Source organism: Hyperoodon ampullatus, assembly GCF_949752795.1.
Source record: "Hyperoodon ampullatus genome assembly, chromosome: 4".
In the NCBI taxonomy this organism is placed as follows: Eukaryota; Metazoa; Chordata; class Mammalia; order Artiodactyla; family Ziphiidae; genus Hyperoodon; species Hyperoodon ampullatus.
The window spans coordinates 116,957,651-116,980,398 of NC_136917.1; the positions used below are offsets into that span (position 1 = coordinate 116,957,651).

A 22,748-nucleotide genomic window follows, 5' to 3' on the forward strand; every position below is an offset into this window, starting at 1 on the left:
CATGTACTTATTGGTCATTTATGTATCTCCTTTGGAAAAATGTCTATTTAGATCCTTTAACCATTCTTTCTTTGGGTTATTTGTCTGTGGTGGCTTTTAAAATTAAAAAAAAAAGAAATTTCAGATACACAAAAAAATATAAAGAATAAGGTAACAAATACTCATGTATCATCCAGCATGTACCATCCATGAGAAGTGGATCATTGCCAGTATAAGTTGAACTTCTGTCCTATCCAATTAGCTTACTCCCTTCCCTGAAATAAGCACTATCCTCAATTTGGCATTTATTTTCCCCATGCATTTCTTAGGCTTTAATACATATGTATACATCCTCTAACAATGTCATATTGTTTTATATATTTAAAAAGTTTAGGGGATTCCCTGGCAGTCCAGTAGTTAGGACTTTGTGCTTTCACTGCCGAGGGCCCGGGGTTCAATCCCTGGTTGGGGAACTAAGATCACACAAGCTGTGCAGTGCAGCAAAAAAAAATAAAAAACTTTATGTAAATAATATGTACTGTATGAATTCTTCTGTAGTTTGCTTTTTCTTATTCATCTTTATCATTATGAGATTCATTCCTGTGGATTCATGTAGCTCTATTCTTTTTTAATGCTGTTTAGTATTTCATTGTGTGGATATATTGTGTTGTGGTGTTTTAAAAGCAATTAGTGGATTTATATTTGCATTTGTGTAAAGTCCATAGCACTATTCTTTTCTTAATGAAGTAATATTTAACTGGAAAGTAATTTATTAGAAAACTTTTATAAAATATAATTTACCATTGATTTTAACCTAACATCAGATATTTATTTCCACTGAAAAAATATTTTTGTTCTAAGTTTCTTTCCCCCCTTTTAATACCAAAAATCCATAAAACAAGAGCCAAGTGTTGCATGTCCATCTTGAATCACAGTTTCTCTCTAGACCCATACATGAGAATGGAATGAACCCTGTATACCCTTGGATAATATGAAAATGGATTTTCCTCTTGAAGTCTAATTATTGCTTTACTAAATTTGGGGAGGAATGCAAACACATCTACTGCAGGCAGACTCTCTTATTACCCTTTTTTAGGATTCTCATGATAAATAAATTGAATACCAAATGAATTATAGGTGCTTATGTATTATGTAAGGCATCCTCTGCTATTTTAGTTATTTTAATTCAGGCAAAGGGCTAGGTGTGGCTTGTTGGTTTTCTCCAGCTTTTCCCTTCCTAATAAGTATAGGAACTACAACCAGAAAACATGAGAAATATTGTCAAATATGTGGGGGAAAAGTGAGCAAATGGTATCCTTGTGTCCACATATCCAGTGTCCAGATTAACAAATGTTAAGATTTTGCTATATTTGTTTTCATTTATTTTTTGGGAGACCTGAACAAAACGTAGGTACAGTTGATGTTCTCTTTGGACCCCTCCCTAATCCCATTCCCCTTTCTTCTTTCCTCCCCAGAGATAATTGTGTTCCTCAAGTTGGTGTATATCCTTCCTGCCCATGTTTTCACACATAAGTCTATGTCTATAAACAGTATAAAGCATTATTTCTTGTGCTTTTTTATTTTAAGAAATTTAAAGTTTTTAAAAATAATAATTTTAGATTTATTTTGTATATATTCTTATTTAAACAGTTACTTTAGACTTTCACACTTCCTCCCAAAATATAATTTAAATAGCATTGAAGTTCCCCTCATTTGCCCTATTAGAGGTGTTGCCTGGAAACTGGGTTCGCCTCTTGGTGGTTGTTGAGCCAGAAGACATACCAAGCCAAAGAGTGGGAGAACTTACCACTTGCAGTAAGTAAGGAGAACACCGGGGATCTTTCCCAGAGCAGTGTCTCCTCAACAGGTTTTGGTCATAAAATATACATAACATAATATTTATCACTTTAACCATTTGTAGGGGTACAATTCAGTGGCATTAGCCACATTCCCAATACTGTGTCCCCATCATCACTGTCTATACCCAAAACTTTTTCATCATCCCCAGTCTAAACTCTGTCCCCTTCAAACAATAATCCCCCTTCTCCTCCCCCCTCATTCTCTAACTTCTTTTCTGCTGTCTGTCATGAATTTGCTTATTCTAGGTACCTCACATAAGTGGATTCATACAGTATTTGCCCTTCTGTGCCTTATTTCACATAGCATAATGTTTAAGTTCCATCCTTTTTGTAGCATATATCAAAATTTCATTCCTTCTTATGCCTGAGTAGATTTTTATTGTGTGAATATGTGACATTTCGTTTATCCATTTATCTATTGATGGATGCTTGGGTTGTTTCTACTTTTCCGTGTTTCTATGAATAATGGTGCTGTGGACATGGGTGTGCAGATATCTGAGTCCCTGCTTCCAGTTCTTTTGGATATAAACCTAAGAGTGGAATTGCTGGGTTATAATTCTATGTTTAACTTTTTGAAGAATTGTCAAACCATTTTCCACAGAGGCTGTATCATTTTTTAAATTATTTTATTATTTTTTAAATTAATTTTTATTGGAGTATAGTTGATTTACCATGTTGTGTTCGTTTCTGCTATACCGCAAAGTGAGTCCGTTATACACATACCCACTCTTTTTTAGATTGTTTTCCCCATGTAGGTCGTTACAGAGTACTGAGTAGAGTTCCCTGTGCTATGCAGTATGTTCTTATTATCTGTTTTATATACAGTAGTGTACACTACCCAGTCTCCCAGTTTATCTGAGCCCCCACCCCTTTCCCGCTTGGTAACCATAAGTTTGTTATCTACATCTGAGACTCTATTTCTGTTCTGTAAATAAGTTCATTTGTACCCTTTTTTAGATTCCACATATAAGCGGTATCATATGATGTCTTTCTCTGTCTTACTTCACTCAGTATAACAATCTCTAGGTCCATCCATGTCACTGCAAATGGCATTATTTTGTTTTTTTTAGATGCTGCATCATTTTGTTTAATGTGTTTTTAAACTTAGAAAATGGCATCCTTTTGTAGGTAATATTGACTTGTTTTTCTACTGGCTGTTTTTTTAGATTTATCAACGTTGATTATATGTAGCTGTAGTTTATTGGTTGTAGTTGCTGTATAGTATTTTATTATATACATAATTTATTCATATATCCCCTAATGATGGGCACCAAGGTTGTACCCCCTAAAACAGTCCTGTAATGATCATTATAGATGCCGTCTTCTGCATATGTATAAGTCATTACAGTATATACCTAGAAGTAGAATTGGATCATGAAATATTTTTCTTCAACTTGCCTAAGCACTTTAAAATTGTTTTCACACCAGCAGTGTGGGAGTTTCCATTTCCCTTATTTTTCTGATGCTTGTTATTATCTGATGGGTGTGAAAATGGAATCTTGCTGTTTCATCTTATATTTCCTTCACAACTGGTGAGGTTTATCGTCTTTATCTTTGTTTATTCATAAATGAGACTGCTGTATAATTTTCTTGAGTTTCCTTGGTGTTTTTGGTATCAAAGTTATGCTAGCCCCATTAAGTGACTTGGGCAGCTTACTTTCCATCTTCTGTTTGCCCAAACACTTGATTTTGGGGATTTCTAGAAAACTTTCAATGTGTTTTGCAGCTTGCAACCAGTACTTTGAAAAATATCCAGGAGACCATGAACTGCTTTGGGAAGTTGAAGGTGTTGGACACTGGTACCAGAGAATACCAATCACCAGAGCATTACAAAGAGAAGCATTTAAAATTACGGGTAAGAATGTTTTCAATTTGAACACAAGTCCAGCTTAAAAAAGCAGTGCCTAATGATGGTTGTGTCTTATAGTCCAGAGTAGTGGTGTATTGTAATGTGATCTCTCTAGTAGCAGACCTCCTTTTCTAAACTTTGAATTTTTGTTATATGTAAACATTTGAGTCACTAATAGTCAGAGGACCTAGAGTAGTCCAGTAGAATGTAGCCCAGTAGTCCAGTAGGACTTGGTGGATAAGAAATAAACACAGTTTACTCAAACAGCATAGAATAGGCATCAGTGGATCAAAGGTGTAGTACCCAGTTTCATGCATCTCCCCTTGAAGTCACTAAATACAGATAACTGTTTAAGACTCTTTACAATTGCAAGGCTTCATCATAAGATATTGGTGAAGGGGATATCCCACACTTGGATTTTCAACACCCTTCTTTAGGGCTTTGTAAAAATCAGTACAAAGAGTGTTACAATTAAAAGCAGACACTAACTGGTTTACAATTTAAAAAATTCTTTTACACACAGCAGTTTCTCAAAATGAAGCTAAAAGACCTGTGTCTGGAGAATACTGTCTTGCATCTGTTCCAGACTGTGAAGCAGGAGCTGAAGACAGTCTGTCTAGTGAGATGCAGCTAACTGTAGGTACACTGTTGTTTGCTGTAGGAAATAATAATTTTGCTGTTTTTAAAAAAGAGGTTCAGCTAATACTAATATTTAACTTTTTTAATGTTATTGTTCATTCAACAGACTTATGTAACTTCTGTTGTGTTAGTTACTTGGCATTTTCTGTTAGTTGGTTTCTAAGATTTAATTTTCTTTGAAAAATAATTTGGAATACACAAAATAATATAGAAGAAAATAAAAATCTATAATTCCATTACCTAGATGTAGCAACTAACATTTTTGTATATGTACTTAATATATATTATGAAACATGTATCTGCATGTTTCATTTTTGTTTTTATTCTTTTATGCTGCTTCTAACTGCTTTTCTCCATTAATATAATATTGTAAGCATTTTCTATGTCATTACTGTTTTAAATCATTGTTAAATAGTACACTATTCTATTATATATAAATATCAGCATTTGTTTCCTTAACATTTGTACTTAAGTTTTTTATATTTATAAGTGACCCAACCATGAATGCATTTATACATGAATCTTTGTGCAAATGTAATTATTTCCTTGCACAGATAAATTTCTAGAAGTGGAATTAGTAGTAGGTCAAAGGTTATGAAGTTATTTTGGGAAGTCTGAGGCTATATGTGTTAGGTCTTTGTAGAATGTAATATACTTTGCAAATACTAGGTAACCTGAAAGTAGAAGGGCAGGTCCCATTACTGAATTCCAGAGGACTTACCAGGTACTTTTCTAGAAACTACTTGATATTATTTAAAATACAGGTTCATTGATGGGATCCTAGAGGTCTATTTTTATGCAGCGTTTTGTTGTGGTGGCATTTAATACAGTCATATTTGTTTTGTACACGGGTATCTAAATGTATTTTTAGTGAGTGTTGAATATGTCTGTGTAAATGCATGTACATTTCAGAGAGACAGTGCTTTGGGGAATTATTTGTGCCTTTTTTTTTTTTTTTTTTGCGGTTTGCGGGCCTCTCACTGTTGTGGCCTCTCCCGTTGCGGAGCACAGGCTCCGGATGCGCAGGCTCAGCAGCCATGGCTCGCAGGCCTAGCCGCTCCGTGGCATGTGGGATCCTCCCGGACCGGGGCACGAACCCGTGTCCCCTGCATCGGCAGGCGGACTCTCAACGACTGCGCCACCAGGGAAGCCGTATTTGTGCCTCTTTTCTCCTGTCTTAGTTAGCATGAGCGTTGACTATTTGAGTAAAAGTTTTTAAAAACATTTTTAAGGATAATATAAATAATATTGATACAGTAACTATATATAAGGAGTTCAGTTTTTTTGTTTTTTTTTTCTACCTTTGGAATTTCAGACTTCAGAATAAGCCCCAGTTCTATTATACTGCATTCCAAATTCCTCAGATATATTCAAACTCATTTTAGTCCTGGTCAGATATCATAAGACTAGGAAAAGTAGGAAAATCTACTCTTCTCATCATGTGGTGAGAGCAATGATCTACTTTTATATTAAGCCATATAATTTAAAATGTGTTATTTTAATGAGAACATATTAAAATTTCACCATAACGTTGGCAATATAAATTAGACTTTTTTCATTTTAGAAATTCATATTCCTTATATTACTTTAATATTTTAATTAATTCAAGGAAAATATTTCTCATATTAAACTATTTTATCTTTTTTTAATCAGTAACCACATGGGGAAGTGGTTTTGTTTGTTTATTTTAACTACATATTTTTTTAGCTTTATTGAGGTATAATTGACAAAAATTGTACATATATAAGGTGTACACCTTCATGATAAAGATGATAAATGCTTGAATTAAAGCATTGGTAGTACAAAAGAGGGGGCAGTTTTGAGAGATTCTTCAGAGTCAAAATTGACAGGCTTTGTGGTTGATTGAATGAGGGACAAGAAGAAGGCATTACTGCCTCACAGGATTTTGGTTGGAATGGCATACTGAATTGTTATTGCCATTAACCAAGATAGAGGATAATATTGGGAAAATATAAGATTTCAGTTTGGGACAGGTTGGATGTGAAATTGGTGGAGTATCCGCTGCAGAGAGATTTCACTGGAAATAGAGCTTTGAAAATCGGGAAAAAAGTTGGGGAGATTAAATTGTATATTTGGATTCATCATTTGGAAATCAGGGAAAAAGTTGGGGAGATTAAATTGTATATTTGGATACATCAGCAAATAGCTGTTGAAGTAAATGTGGTAGATACAGTTACATAGAAGGAGGATGTGGACTGAGAAGAGAAGGGAGCCAAGAACAGAACATTCAGAAACCCCGTGTACATCACTATAGCATATTAGATGGCTTCCTAAGTTCTTAAGCTCTTAATAAACTGAAGCTATAATATAGCTTTTTTACTTCCTAAGTGAGTTTCTTAGTTGATGAATAGTGAGTACAAAAGGTGCTCTTTGAAAAACTTTAAAAAAGATTTTCTTTGTAACTGTATGAAGTAGATCCATAGGGAGAAGAAAGGATCTAAAACTTGTGGTTTTAATCTGTATCTCTGTTTTAGATTGATTCTCTAAAAGATGCCTTTGCAAGTACTTCTGAAGGTAAGAAATTCAGCTGGTCTATTAGTAAGTGTTTGAGACAGTTAGAATTAAGTGTGTGTGTCTGTGTCTGTGTGTGTGTGTCCCTTAGAGTAAAGTGAAGACTTCTCCAGCCCTAAAATCTAGATCTGGGTTCTTTTACCACTGATTTTGCTGTGTGAACAGTTAGGTACGCTATTTTGCCCTTTTTGTTTTCATTTCCTTACCTGTAAAATAGGGACAGTAATGTCTACCTTGTTTATTTCCCAAGATTATTGGAAGAGGGTCTAAGTGAAAATGCAGAAACACTTTGCAAAAAGCTCAGGGTAACACAGAAATGTGAGGAATGAATACTGACAAGGTTATTTCGTAATTTAGAAAAAGACACTGACATGGTTTCTTAACCTGAAGTGACGGAGAGGAAGTGTGTAATGTTGGGGATTTAGGTAAACTAGGGTAGTTCTTGCATTTCTGTGTTTTTTTTTTCATTTCTGTGTATTTTAATAGGTAATCCTTTGAATACATAATCAATCAATTATAGTTTTGCCGTTTTTTCCTCAGGTCACGGTAAGACACCTGTTTCCACTCGTACTCGAAGTAGTCATCTAAAGCGGCCAAAGATTGGAAAACGGTTTCAGGATTCTGAATTTAGTAGTTCTCAAGGGGAAGAAGAAAAGACTCCCCAGACTTCACCTACAGCTTCAGTGAACAAGTGAAGTATTGTTTATTTTACTCTCATTATTTTGTTTATTCTTATTTTCATATTTTTAGTATTTAGTTTTTAAGGTGAAGTTTATTATATTGTTTGTGTAGTAAATGGCCTTGGTGTAGAACTTTGTATTTGAGTTCTTCCACAAAATTATTGATTACACTTGATAAGTGTCCCTTTGACAGTGGTATAGGGAGAAGTTGCTAGTAAGAGAGTGGAATAAACTCATGATTTAGTTTCTTGTGTGAAAATCCAGGAGAATATTCTAGTGATTATATTATCCCAAATGAGTCATTATTGTCAACTTTGCATTTGACAGTAGCTATGGTTTTTAGACATGCTGAGGTTTAGTCAATTTTAAAAACCCTCAATTTTACTTTATAACTAATTCATTTTACTGGGTTATAGAATATAACCAATTAGTGATAGCCATAAATGGTATTGTCAACTCCTCCAGAAACTTAATAGCCAGCTGAATCAACAGAACACTTGGCTCAAAACTTTATTCTTTATCTTCCTTTGAATCTTAAAGAAAGCAAGATTTTCAATATTATAGTTAAATTAGGCTTTTGCTCTGATAGTCCTGCTAACTGTTCCTGAGTCAACCATTCATAGTGTTGCCATTTTAGTTGTGAAATTATTCTACTCAGAGAATTCTGTAGCTCTGCTAATTTCATTAGGTATGTAACTTTAAATTTGGATAATTATGTAAATGTTATATTTTAATGAAAAATTCATCACTTTAAAGTCAAATTTAAGTAAATATTTAATTTGTGAAAAGAGTAATGAGTTTAGATAATTATAGTTTTTTTCACTGAGCAACATTTTGTTGTAATACCCTTTTTAGAAGGGAATGTAACAGTAAATTTTAAATTGAACACCTTAGAATTATTGTGGAATTTTTTTTGCTTTTCATAAAATAGTAACAGTGAGACTAAATGCTTAAGTGCTCAGACGCTATGAAGAACAAAACTTCATCTTTGCCCTTGAAGAATCTATTAGTTTCTAATGCACATATCTGTACCTGTGACACAGGTTAAGAGCACTGCAAGGTGGATTGTGATATAATAATAGAAGTGCAAAGTGCTGTGGATGCAAAGGAGGGTGTGATTGATTCTAATTGAGGGGATAGAGAAATTTGACATTTGTGCTAGGGCTTCAAAGATAAGTACAAACTCAACAAGCAGAGTTGGGAAAGAAGACTTTCTTTTCTAGTTCGACGGTCTACAAACTATGGTCTATAGGCCAAATCTGGCCCACCACCTATTGTTGGAAATAAAATTTTATTGTAACACATCTGTGCTTATTAGTTCACATTTTTATTATGGTCGCTTTTGCTTTACCCTGGTGGAGTTCAGTAGTTGTTCAGAGACCATATGGCTCACAAAACCTAAAGGAAAAGTTTGCTGACCCCTGGTATACACCAGGGCTGTTCAAATAACCTGTCATGGTGGACACGTTCTTTGTCTGCCCTTCCCTGTCCAGCATGGCAGCCACTACTCAGTTTGCTCATCACCGAGCACTTGAAGTATGGCTGGTACAACTGAGGAGCTGAGTTTTTAATTTCACTCAGTTTTAATTACTGTAAATAATGACAAGTGTCTCGTGGCTACTGTATTGCACTGTGCAGTTCTAGACTGCAGGAGTAACATGAGCAAAGGCACAAAGCTGGGAGGAGTGTTGCTAAGGAAAACTGATGTATAGGTAAATGGTAGCGTCGAGTAGGAGGTAAAAATATAAGGGTCTGGTCATGTTAGGCTTTGAAGGGAGGTATGCTTTATTCTCCAAGCCATAGAGAACCATCAGAATTTTCTGAGCTGGACTGTCACTGGTACAGATATGTGTATTAGAAACATAACTCTGGTGACTTACCGGGCGGTCCAGTGGTTAAGACCCTGCGCTTCCACTTCAGGGGCCATGGGTTCAATCCCTCTTCGGGGAACTAAGATCTTGCATGCCATGGGATGCAGGCAAAAAAAAAAAAAGAAACATCGTTCTGAAAACCTTACTGAAGAATGTATATATTGGAAGTCTGAACATGAGTTGGGAAGAAGTTACAGTGTCCAGAGAGAATTGGGCCTGAAGTAGGAAGATGAGAATGGGAATAAAGTTACATATTTGTTTGAAAGGCATTTCACAGGTAGAACTAAACTATATCGTTTATTGTCCAAACTGAAATTTTTGAGAATGAAAGGGGCAATATTAATACACGCATACCTCAGAGATGTTGTAGGTTCAGTTCCAGACTACCGCAATGAAGTGACCATCACAATAAATCAAATATTTTGGTTTGCTAGTGCACATAAAAGTTTTTTACACTATCCTGTAGTCTGTTAAGTGTGTGATAGCATTATGTTTAAAAAAAAGTACATACCTTAATTTAAGAATACTTTATTGGTTTAAAAAAATGCTGTCATCTGAGCCTTCAGTGAGTCGTAATCTTTTTGCTGGTGGAGGGTCTTGCCTCAGTGTTGGTGGCTGATGACTGATCAGGGTGGTGATTGCTGAAGGTTGGGGTGACTGTGGCCATTTCTTAAATAAGACAGCCATGAACTTTGCCACATAGATTGGCTGACTTCTTCCTTTCACTAACAATTTCTCTGTAGCATGCGATGCCGTTTGACAGCATTTTACCCACAGTAGAAATTCTTTCAAAATTGGAGTCAGTCCTCTCAAACCCTGATGTGGCTTTGTCTACTAAGTTTATGTCATAGTCTAAATCCTTTGTCATTTCAACAATCTTCACAGCATTTTCAGCAGGAGTGGATTCCATCTCAAGAAATCACTCTCTTTGCTCATACACAATAAGCAACTCCTCATCCATTAAAGTTTTATCTTGAGATTGCAGCAGTTCAGTCACATCTTCAGGCTCCACTTCTCATTCTGATTCTCTTGCTATTTCTACCACATCTTCAGTGACCTCCTCTACTGAAGTCTTGAACTCCTCAAAGTCATCCATGAGGGTTTGAATCAGCTTCTTCCAAACTCCTGGTAATGTTGATATTTGACCTCTTCCCATGAATCATGAATGTTCATAGTGGCATCTAGAATGGTTAATCTTTTTCAGAAGGTTTTCAATTGACTTTGCCCAGATCCATCAGAGGAATCTCTGTCTGTGGCAACTATTGCCTTATGAACTGTAATTCTTTTTTTTTTTTTGCGGTACGCGGGCCTCTCACTGTTGTGGCCTCTCCCGTTGCAGAGCACAGGCTCCGGACACGTAGGCTCAGCGGCCATGGCTCACGGGCCCAGCCGCTCCGCAGCATGTGGGATCTTCCTGGACCGGGGCACGAACCCGTGTCCCCTGCATCGGCAGGTGGACTCTCAACCACTGCGCCACCAGGGAAGCCCCATTCTGCCCATTTTTTGATTGGGTTGTTTGTTTTTTTTAATATTGAGCTTCATGAGCTGTTTATATATTTTGGATGTCCTTTGAAAGTTTAAGCAAGGAATTGGCTTCTCTTCTCTAGCTCTGAAAGTCCTAGATGACATCTTGTTCCAGTAGGGTTTTTTGTCTGCATTGAAAATCTGTTGTTTAGCGTAGCCACCTTCATTCATTATCTTAGCTATATCTTCTGGACAAGTTGATACAGCTTCTACATCAGCACTAGCTACTTCATCTGGCACTGTTATGGAGAGAGCTTCTTTCCTTAAACCTCATGAACCAACCTCTGCTAGTTTCAGACTCTTTTTCTGTAGCATCCTTACCTCTTTCAGCCTTCAAAAAATTGAAGAGAGTTAGGGCCTTGTTCAAGATTAGGCTTTGGCTTAAGGGAATGTTGTGGCTGGTTTGATCTTCTAGCCAGACCACTAGAACTTTTTCTCCATATCGGCAATAAGGCTGTTTTGCTTTCTTATCACTGGTGTGTTCACTTAGAGTAGCTCCGTTAATTTTTTTCAAGAACTTTTGCTTTGTATTCACAGCTTGGCTAACTATTTGGCACAAGAGACATAGCTTTCTACCTATCTCAGCTTTCAACGTGCCTTTCTCACTAAGTTTAATCATCTCTAGCTTTTGATTTAAAGTGAGAGATGTGTGACTCTTCCTTTCATTTGAACACTTAGAGCCATTGCAGGGTTATTAATTGGCCTAATTTCAATATTGTGTGTCTTAGGGAATAGGGAGGCCCAAAGAGAGGGAGAGAGATGGGGAATGGCCAATCAGTTGCAATAGTCAGAACACACACAACATTTATCAGTTAAGTTTGCTATCTTAAGAGTGGACATAGGTATATGTATAACCAACTCACTTTTCTGTACAGCAGAAACTAACACTACATTGTAAGTAAACTATACTCCAATAAAAAAAATTCATTACAAAAAAAGTTTGTCATCTTATATGAGTGTGGCACCTGGAAACAATTAAAATTGTAACATCAACCATCACTAATCACAGATCACTGTAACAAATATAATAATAACAAAAAAAGTTCAAAGTATTGTGGGAGTTACCAAAACGTGACACAGACATGAAGTGAGCAAATACTGTTGGAAAAATGGCTTCAATCGACTTGCTTAGCACAGGATTGCCACAAACCTTCAATTAGCAAAAACATAGTATCTTCAAAATGCAGTAAAACAAAGTGCAATAAAATGAGGGATGCCCATAATTATGCCAGTGCTGGGACAAAAGTTGTAAACTGGACTGTCCCAGGTAAGCTGAGATGTATGCTCATTCTAGGAGAATAAGATCCAATCAATATAGATAGAGTAAAAGAAAGGTCTAGTTTACATAATTGAAAAGGTGGTGATAGAACTGGAGAACAAGGTAGGAAAGAGAACAAACCTGTAAGAAGATGAAGAGGTTGGTTTTGGATCTGTAAAATTTGAAGTTGTTGTCTGAACAACACTTAGTTGATTCTCTAAAGTGTTACTTTATTAACGGATTCCTGAAATTTTATATTCATCTTTAATAAAACAAGTAAGAATATTTTTCTTTGGTTTTGTAGATTGGAGTCTACTGCACGAACATCAGAGAGCTCAGAAGAATTCTTGGAAGAAGAACCTGAACAGAGTGTGATTGAATTTGAGGATGAAAGTAGTGATAAAAATGTTCGACCAGCACCAGAAACCCAGCCGGGCCTGGAAAAGCAAGAAGGTGAAAAGGTAGGAGATTCACTTATTAAATAAAATGAATGGAAGTAAAATTTAACTTTCTTAGTCATATATTGTTAGAAAAGCATAACGTGTATTTTAGACTCTTAGTAGAAATTGTATTTAATGTTAAAAAGCATATATGTCGGGACTTCCCTGGTGGCGCAGTGGTTAAGAATCCGCCTGCCAATGCAGGGGACACGGGTTCGAGCCCTGGTCCAGGAATATCCCACATGCCGCGGAGCAGCTAAGCCCGTGCACCACACTACTGAGCCTGTGCTCTAGAGCCTGTGAGCCACAACTACTGAGCCCATGTGCCGCAACTACTGAAGCCCGTGAGCCTAGAGCCCGTGCTCTGTAACAAGAGAAGCCATTGCAATGAGAAGCCTGCTCATCGCAATGAAGAGTAGCCCCTGCTTGCTGCAACTAGAGAAAGCCCGCGTGCAGCAACAAAGGCCCAACACAGCCAAAATAAATTAAAAAAAAAAAAAAAGCATATATGTCTAAAGCAAGGTCAGGTAGTAGAGGATAAAGTTATAAGTATTTTGTATTTCAAACTTGAGTTTATAAAGTTTGACATATTGCAAAGATAAAATAGAGGATGTTTAGTTAGTAATGTCCCTCAGTGTATTTAAAGTACAAATTAACTTGTAGAATTAAACATACTTAAGAAGTGACACAAATGATGTGACTGTAAGAGGTCTACCTTATAAAAACAGTTAGAATGCCTTAATGTCCAACAAGCCCTAAACTGCACCCCTATTTTGGTTAGAAGGATAGAATTCGTTGTCCAGAAAAAACATATGTATTTGACTACAGTTGATTTACAAATTCCTAGTAAAATAAATTCATTTTTTTTTACCACTAGAAAACAAGGAGGAAAATCCTTTGTGACTGAGTAAAAAACTCTTTATCTGGCTTCATTTCTTTTTTCATCTTTTCTATTTCCTATCCTTCTTTTTCTTTAATATCTTCAGTCTTTTCCTCTCTTACAGATTCCTTATTTCTTCTTTCAAACATACTTAGGTTCTTTTTTTTTTTTTTTTTTTTTTTTTTGCGGTACACGGGCCTGTCACTGCTGTGGCCTCTCCCGCTGCGGAGCACAGGCTCTGGACGTGCAGGCCCCGCGGCCATGGCTCACGGGCCCAGCCGCTCCGCGGCATGTGGGATCCTCCCAGACCGGGGCACGAACCTGCGTCCCCTGCATCGGCAGGCAGACTCTCAACCACTGTGCCACTAGGGAAGCCCCCATACTTAAGTTTCTTTAAAAATCTTTTACCTGTTTGTCAAGTCCAGCCAGGAGCTAAGCAAGTGAAACTGCATTACTGATTTTATTTCCTTAACTTGCTCCAATTTAGCTCCTGTTTCCTCTACTTCATGAAATTGTATTTTTAAATGGCATTTTTTCTCTTCTTGTAAAAATTAGGGAAGCAAACACTTTTTTTTTTTTGAGGTACACGGGCCTCTCACTGTTGTGGCCTCTCCCATTGTGGAGCACAGGCTCCGGACGCGCAGGCTCAGTGGCCATGGCTCATGGGCCCAGCCGCTCCGCGGCATGTGGGATCTTCCCGGACCGGGGCACGAACCCGTGTCCCCTGCATCGGCAGGCGGACTCTCAACCACTGCACCACCAGGGAAGCCCGACATATTTTAAAAAAGGGATTTATATGCTTCTAGATGTCTACGGGAATGTATATTTTTGTGGTTGTTTTTTTTAAAAAACTTAAGATTATACTGTACATACTTCATGTAACCTGTTTCTTTTGTCCAATAATACATGTGAGTACCTACTCTTGTAGGTCACCAGTGACACTTTCACTCAATTCTGGTGGCTTTCCTTACCTAGGTTGACTACTCTCTCTTCCTCCAGATCCTCTAGTCCCCTGGCTTTATAACACTGTTGTGTTCTGGTTTCTTGGTGTTCTTCTCTGAAGTTTTGTTTGGTTTTATTTATTTGCTTTTTGACTCTTCTGCTTCCTGTTTTTTCCCCTGTATTTGTGGACATTCTAGAAGACTCAGTTCTTGACTTTCTGCTCTTTTGTTCATGTTTCTCATTTGAATGCATCTAGTCTAATGGCTGAATGGTCATCTCTGTGGGGGTGACCAGTAACTCCAGACTTTCAGTATTGATCCAGACTTCAGTATTACTTGCCTTCTGAATATATCTGTTTAGACAGATGTCTTTTATCATCTTAAATTTTAACATCTCTGTTCTTTCCTATCACTCCTCTATTGAGCCTTTTTTCCTATTTCTTATTTTTCATTCTGTTCCCAAACCTAGAACTTGAAGGACTGAGTTTTTCTCTTCTGTTGCCTCTCACTTGTAGTTACTCACCAAAATTCTGTTTTTTTATAAAAACTTTTGCTATATCTTTCTCATTTTCTTCCTTTTAACATTTCTCATACTGTAGTTGGTCCTTTTGTGAGTTTTATTATAATTACCTTCTGTGTGCAGTTTATTCTTTTTTTTTCGGTACGCGGGCCTCTCACTGTTGTGGCCTCTCCCGTTGCGGAGCACAGGCTCCGCGGCCGTGGCTCACGGGCCTAGCCGCTCCATGGCATGTGGGATCTTCCCGGAGCGGGGCACAAACCTGTGTTCCCTGCATCGGCAGGTGGACTCTCAACCACTGCGCCACCAGGGAAGCCCAGCAGTTTATTCTTTATACTCTCTGGCCAGATTAATTTTTCTAAGTCTCTGATTTCAGTATCCCTTAGAAAAACATTCATTATATGATTTCAGGGGTTCTATATAATCCAGCCAAGTCTATTTCTTAAAATTTGAGTGCATCAGTGTTCTAATTTTTATTTTATTTTTAATTAATTTATTTTTAATTTATTTATTTTATTTTTGGCTGCATTGGGTCTGTTGCTGTTAGTGGACTTTCTCTAGTTGCGATGAGCAGGGGCTACTCTTCGTTGTGGTGCATGGGCTTCTCATTACAGCGGCTTCTCTTGCTGCGGAGCATGGGCTCTAAGCATGCGGGCTCAGTAGTTGTGGCACACAGGCTCAGGAGTTGTGGCTTGTGGGCTCTAGAGCGCAGTCTCAGAGTTGTGGCACAGGGGCCTAGCCGCTCAGCAGCATGTGGGATCCTCCTGGACCAGGGCTCAAACCCATGTCCCTTGCATTGGCAGGCGGATTCTTCACCACTGTGCCACCAGGGAAGCCCAGTGTTCTAATTTTTAAAATGATAATTAAATAAAATAATCTCTAATTATTAGAATGTCATTAGGATTAATTAGAAATATTAGATGTCAATGAAAGTCTTGTAAATTGATAAACCTTGGAGGAGGTGTTTCAGAAATTGGAGACTTAGTGTTATCAAATTGCTTTTCCATATTTTAATGTGATTGAAGGAGCAGCATTGTTCAAAGATGACCCTTTGTTGACTGGAGAATGAGCTCACTAAGACTGAGGGCTCTCTCCTCCCAGCAAGAAGCTGCACCCAAACTCAGCTTCCCACAAGACTGCTAGTGCTTCCTCCCCCTGGCATGCTAAACTGTGACTTCCCAGGGGCCCCAAGGATTCCGAGTGCTGAACAGCTGATGTTCTGTAAGGAGATGGCACCAAATCTAGACTTTCTCTGGTGGCTTTTTTACTGAAAAGGTTCTTCCTGTCACTGCCCTATATGGAGGAAGAGCAAGAAGGAGGCAGGGTCTCTTCACTGAATCTCAGACCCACACTGGGTCCATAGAGCATCCTGGTCATGTCTTTTCTCCATGAGAACAGAGGAAAATTGGGGTACTTATGGATTCTTTTCTCTTACTGACTCTGATGTTCCTTAACCTGTGTCCTGTAACATGGTAGACTGTATCTTGAGTCCTGGTGCATGACAGGGTGACTGAGAATGGACCCACCTTGTATGACAAGTAAATTAATCTGTAATTTTGTCCTGACTTCTTTTTGCCCTCGATGGTGTAGGAATCTGAATCAGAGCCTATGAATGGTGAGATAATGGATGATACTCTTAAGACTTCACTTATAACAGAAGAGGAGGACTCCACTAGCGAAGTTTTAGGTGAAGAATTAAAATTGCAGTCTTTTAATTCCAGTGAAGACTCTACGAACCTTGTTCCACTGGTGGTAGAATCTTCAAAATCTCCTGAGGCTGTTGCACAGGATAAGGTAATGGAGAAATATCCTAATTTTTTATAGTTATAGTGTCCAGTGTTGGTGACTTGGCTAGGGCAGTGCGGGATATATATCTTCCTCTACTTTAACATGTACAGTCCTTCAGGAAAAATAAATTTTACTACATTGGGTGTTTTAAGAAGATGCAATCAGTAATGTTTTTTTAAATTCAAATCTTTGTAACTTCATTCATCTGACTTACAGTAACAAAATGAATTTCACTTTGTAGATTTAGGAAATGCTTAGAAAAATGGGTAAAGCATTATTTACCAAATATTTGAATACCTATTACTTACATAGTCTGTGACCAGTACTTTCATTTTAATTTGTTTTAATTAGGGAGACAGATTAGATTAGTGGGGAAAACTTGATGGAATATTTTAAAAGAAATTTAATTATTTATTTTTATTGAAATATAGTTGATGTACAATATTAGTTTCATGTGTACTACCTAGTGATTTGATTTTGCATACATTATGAAATGATCACCACTGTAAGTCCAGTAACCATCTGTTCCCCATATAAAGTTATTACAATATTGTTGACCATATTCCTTATGCTATATATTACATCCCCATGGTTTATTTTGTAACTGGAAGTTTGTACCTCTTAATCCCCTACCTCTTTCAGTCCCCTCACTCCCTCCCTTCTGGCAACCACCCATTTGTTCTTTTTATCTGAGTCCGTTTTCATTTTGTTTTGTTTTTTAGATTCCACATATAAATGAGATCATATGGTTTTTGTCTTTCTCTGTCTGACTTATTTCACTAAGCATAATCCCCTCTAAGTTCATCCATGTTGTTGCAAATGGCAAGATTTCATTCTTTTTTTATGACTGAGTAATATTCCATTGTATATATAGGTGCCACGTCGAAAAGGAAATTTAATTTCTACTTTTGAATATTCCAGTTTAAGGGCAAAAAACTCTTGTATAGCATTATTTTATTAGTGTCTCACATAATTACATGAATAAAATTTTCGCTGCCCTCACCTTTCACCTAATAGTCAAACTCAGTGGGGTAGCACAGTGTCAAGTCCCAGGATTCTTGGTTCTGGCTCCAGTAACACCAGGAAACTAAAAACTGAGTTGATTCATGGTTTTGAAGAATCTTGACATAAAGTTTGTGCCTTAAGTGCTTTTTGAGGTAAAATCATTACTTTTATTGCATCTTTAAAGCAAGAACTTAATAAATCCAAATTATCATGTAAGCCAGTTTCGAAGAAATAGAGCTGTATTCAGAACATGTGCACATGATTAACAAAAGTAGTGGGTACTGAATTCTTTAAAATGTGGTTCAGGCTCATTGCATATTAGTGTTTGAGAATAATTTATGTAAGAACAATATTGCAAAAGTTGTTCACCGGGTTTTTTGTTTTTAGACTTCACATGTAACTGACTCAGAAATGTTGCTAGATGAAGGCCCATCTGATGACAAGGGGCACACTGAAGAGAGGCTGCCTCTAGTTTCAAGAAAGAAAGCACATTTCGGGAGTTCAGACAATGTGGCTACTCTCCCAAATGAAGAACGGTCCGACAGTGGTTTTCCAAACTCCTTGATAACTGAATTTTCTGAAGAATCGATTCCTGAAAATGTATCACCCAACACTACTGCCTCATTGGAAGACCAGGGTGAGGAGGGGGTAGCTGAGCCCCAGGAAACATCTCCAGCTCTTCCTCAGAGCTCTTTAATAGAGGTTGAACTTGAAGATGTGCCATTTTCACAGAATGCAGGACAGAAGAACCAGTCAGAGGAGCAGTCTGAAGCATCTTCTGAGCAACTGGATCAGTTGACACAATCAACAGAGAAGACTGTGGATAGCAGCTCAGAGGAGATAGAAGTGGAAGTGCCTGTGGTCGACAGGCGGAATTTAAGAAGAAAGGCCAAAGGGCACAAAGGACCTGCGAAGAAGAAAGCCAAGTTGACCTGAATGAGGAAGAAATGCGGATGATAAATCCTCTTCTTTGTAACATAATTGTTGTTTTTAAAATATGGCAGTTAATAAATAGCATGGGGCACAGGACAAAAACTCCAAATTTTCAATTTGAACTTATTTATGATGCCGCTTTTCCCTCCCCCATAGGACCTAGGATTCACAGTTCTTTTTAATTTTTTCAGGCTATTTTGTGTAAGTACAATTTTTTTTTATTTTTATTAACCATGTTTCGATTTTGGGAAACCAGATCATACTATATTTTCTTTAGCAGTTGGGGATATCTGACCATTAATATTTCAGAAAATATAAATTAAAAAATGTGAAAGTAGTAGGGCTTCCATCAGTTGTAAGGATCACAGAAATCTTTTATACTAAGGGTTTTAATAGTAATCTTGGTGAAGGTTCTAGGAGTTTTATCTTAAATTTCAAAACTAATCACCATTTTTTAAAATGTAGGCATGCTTAAACAAAAATGTCAGTAAATTAGGATAAATGCAACTTCAACTAAATGAGAGCACAAATTTGGAAATTTATGGTCAAAGGTTTATGAAGGTGGTATTTTGGCCTCTTAGTTCTTAGTTGTAGGTGCAATTTCTTCCTTTGACTTCAATGTCTGTGGAAAGGCACAAACAAAATGTTTCCAGTTCACTCTTGATAACATCTGATATTAACAGTAAGTACTGCTAGGGATTTAACCCTGGCCTGTAGGCACTTGTAAAATTATTTAAAATTTCATTTGAATCTGGGGACTGTACTTTTGTCCTCACCCAGTTAACATGTATACTTTAGAAATGTGAGAACCCTTCCTAAGGCTTCACCTTAATCCTGCCACTGTCTTTATTCTAGAATCTTCATTATATTCCCCTCACTTTCATCCACTTCCCTAACTCATGGAGTGATTCCTGTCAAAAGATCTTCTTGCCTGCCTGCCAGCTTATGCCCTTGGCTTCCATATTTGGCAGGTTTGGAACTGCACCCCACAATCTTAGACCTAGATGGCAGGAATAAGCTGCCCTAGGAGCCATAGTTACAAGAGCTTAAATCACATTGGAGGCTTCATTTGTCCCTTTTGGCTTGCTCACTTTTGATTTATTCTGTGCAGACAGGTTACAGTCTAGCCTGTGTGTACACTGTGGTTGCCTTTGCCTGGGTAAACTAAAAACAACATCCTCATTTATTTTTGTATAATAATTTATTTAAAAATGAATAAAATGGTTATTCTTAGAATCCAAAGAGAATCTTAAAACAGTCCTACTCTTTGGAAGTATTATGTGTACTCAAATTTTCATGTAAGTTTGAGAATGCTTTGAGGCCATTTAGATTGTTTTTAAAACTGCTTGGTCCTTACATGAAAAAAAATGTTATGACTTTGTGTCATTATTTGAGGTGCTAAGGATTGATGCTGAAGGTTTATTCAGTCTACAGTCAGGTGATACTAAATTTTATTTTGGGATGTTGGCATTTTAGGAAGATTTAAAGTTGAGGTAAAAACCTTTAGCAGACAAAATAGCAAACCCTCCTTATTCGTGTAAAACTTTGAATACTTGTATCCTCTACTATTTTCTTTAATTATTGGTTAGGCCAGATTATTCCATTCTAAATGAAAATTAAGCACTTTGGCCATTTGTTTTCCCAACAAATGCTAATCAAGTGAAAGAATAAGTATGACTAATATTAGTGTATCTATCGAATGTTTATGCTGTTTTATACATTTTGTGAGAAATTTTTGTTATTAGTAAATTCTTAACCTTTCCATTTTTAATTTCTTAAAATAGATTTAAAAACTAACACTTACTTTTTTACTTGGATTCTTCATTGTTCTCTTTAAAATACTTTCTTTAAAAAGGTGTAGTTTAAGACTGAGCTCACTGACAACTCTTGATGTGTGAGTATAGTTGCTGAGGTTTACAAAAAAGAAATGTTTATTCATATATGACCACTAAGGACTCGCAGTATAAATTTAAACTTGTTTGGTTTAAACAGTAGGTGCATTCTAAGCAGTTTCAAAACCTTCTGTTCAGCCACAATTTTTGTCCGTATTATCTCTGACAGAATATGTTATTTTGGAGTTTATAGTTGGTAGAGGAAAAAAGTTAGGTCACATGAAAAAAACCTAACTTTCATGTTCAGTAACAATGAGTTCTATGCTCAGTGAGTGTAGAATTTATTCTATAGTCCTTTATGAACTTTTTTCTGTTTAAAAGTCTTATTTGTGGAGAAGGGAGTTCAGTTTGTGTAAATACATATATATTTCCTTGTGTAATATAAAGCAGACAGTTATTAGCAAAATTTTAGTTTTACTTTCAAGTTTATTCAATTGCTAGACATCACAGAAATATATTTAAGAATTTATTATAAAGTTCCTCTACAACTTTTAACAGTGAGAGGGTCTATTATGATTTTTTATAAAATCAAATAGCATGACAGAATGTCAGTCTTCTACTACTTAAAATGTGTCTCTATTCATGGTGTTTCCATTCAGTGCAGAAAATTATCATGGCAAGGATAAAAACTACTAGTGATTAATGGTTCACTTTTAGCTGACCACCAGAACACCACCTAAAATGGTTTCAGTGACTTTAGAAAAATGTCTTGAAGGTTTATGATTGCATCGAATTGAGCCTTTACCTGGTATCTAAATATCTGCTCTTACATTCTGATTTACCCTTAGGGATTACCTTCTAAGGTTTGGTCACACCAGCAAACTGAAACAGATTTTAATGTAAATAAAGAATTTATACTAACATTATTCATCTGTGTAACAATATTTTAGAAATTTCTGCCTCGTATGTCCACTATTAGCAATACTGTGTTTGAAGTGTTAACCCAGTCTTTCATGGGTGTGATTAGTTACAAATGTTTATGCTTCTGTTTGCATACTTAGTATCAAGCTTTATTTGTACAGATAGTTTAACTTGCTTATTTTTGGTTGTGAAAAATAAGCAAACCTCAGTTCTGTATCCAGTGCTTACCCCTTCAGTAGATTTTTTTTCTTTCACCCTCCAAAACTTGTCATTCACACATTCCCCATTTCTATTAGCGGCAAAATCATTTGTTAAAATCTAATTGTAAGGAAGGTTCTGCTTCTGTTATCCTGAAGTAATTGTATCATACTGGATAGTAATTCCCAAGGAACTAGCCTTTCTTTTCCTTAGTGTCTGTGTGTTCTAAAACTTCTACTGTGTTTATACAATTTAGAAAAGATGTTACATTATTCAGAATAGCAAGACTTATTCAAGTACTTACGTTTGTTTTCTTGTTAGTTTCTTTTTTCTATTTTTTTTTAACAGTAGTAATTAAACTTATATTTTGTGATTGTTTCCTGGTCTGTGTTTTGAAATTCCTTCCCTTTTCCCTAAGTTCATTGGTGAAGATGTGTTTAGATACTGAATTTGTTTAGATACTGATTTCATTTAAGGCACAATTAATCACATTGGTTGTACTTTCAAGACAGACTTAAAAAAATAAACAGAATTGAAAACAATTAATGTGATTATAATATATAGACACCCTAAAGCTCAGTCACAAACATAACTCAAATCACAAATGTGCTTTTGACTAAAACATGACCTTTTTAATATTATCTAAGTAACTGCAAATAAATTTCTCTTTAAGGGCATTAGTGCAGCCTTTTTCTTTTTAAAACTATTTTACCTGGAATTACTTAAATTTTTACCACTCTAAAAATATAAATATACTACCCTAAGTTTAGAATACAGGAAATGCTAAAAGTATAAATATTTTGGTTGGTATTTTTTTCATGTATCTATCTTGAGTAGAAAATACAGTTCCAGGTATATGGCATTATATATGATGAGTGAGGGGGGAAATGTTTAAAATACTAATTCCCTGACTTACTATAGGAATAAGTTAAGGATTAATTAGAGGTAAAAAGTTTTATCTAAGTTCTTTTGAACTTTATAGTGTAGTATGCCTTCTCATATAAAGTATTTTCATTAAAATGCTGTGTTAATGCTACATTTCTTAGGATTAATAATCTACAGTGAGGAGGAGGAGACCTCAGGTAAGGTCTCAGATGTGACT

The 22,748-nt window shown here is 36.4% G+C and overlaps 1 protein-coding gene across 3 annotated transcripts in view; it reads left to right on the forward strand.

The window, feature by feature from the left end:
• The window catches only part of FAM169A (family with sequence similarity 169 member A), a gene marked incomplete at its 5' end in the record, with an annotated part of 42,209 nt that extends 23,273 nt beyond the window's left edge, over window positions 1-18,936 (forward strand). For 2 of the 3 annotated variants that reach the window (XM_079702214.1, XM_079702216.1), the window contains 7 exons: window positions 3,565-3,693; window positions 4,211-4,323; window positions 6,822-6,861; window positions 7,399-7,549; window positions 12,496-12,652; window positions 16,560-16,763; window positions 18,150-18,936. In XM_079702214.1, coding sequence (XP_079558340.1) covers window positions 3,565-3,693; window positions 4,211-4,323; window positions 6,822-6,861; window positions 7,399-7,549; window positions 12,496-12,652; window positions 16,560-16,763; window positions 18,150-18,698 — 1,343 coding nt within the window. In that variant the 3' untranslated portion in view covers window positions 18,699-18,936. The remainder of the gene's footprint in view (window positions 1-3,564; window positions 3,694-4,210; window positions 4,324-6,821; window positions 6,862-7,398; window positions 7,550-12,495; window positions 12,653-16,559; window positions 16,764-18,149) is intronic. The other variant, XM_079702215.1, reaches the window with a different exon arrangement.
• Window positions 18,937-22,748: the final 3,812 nt, after the last annotated feature.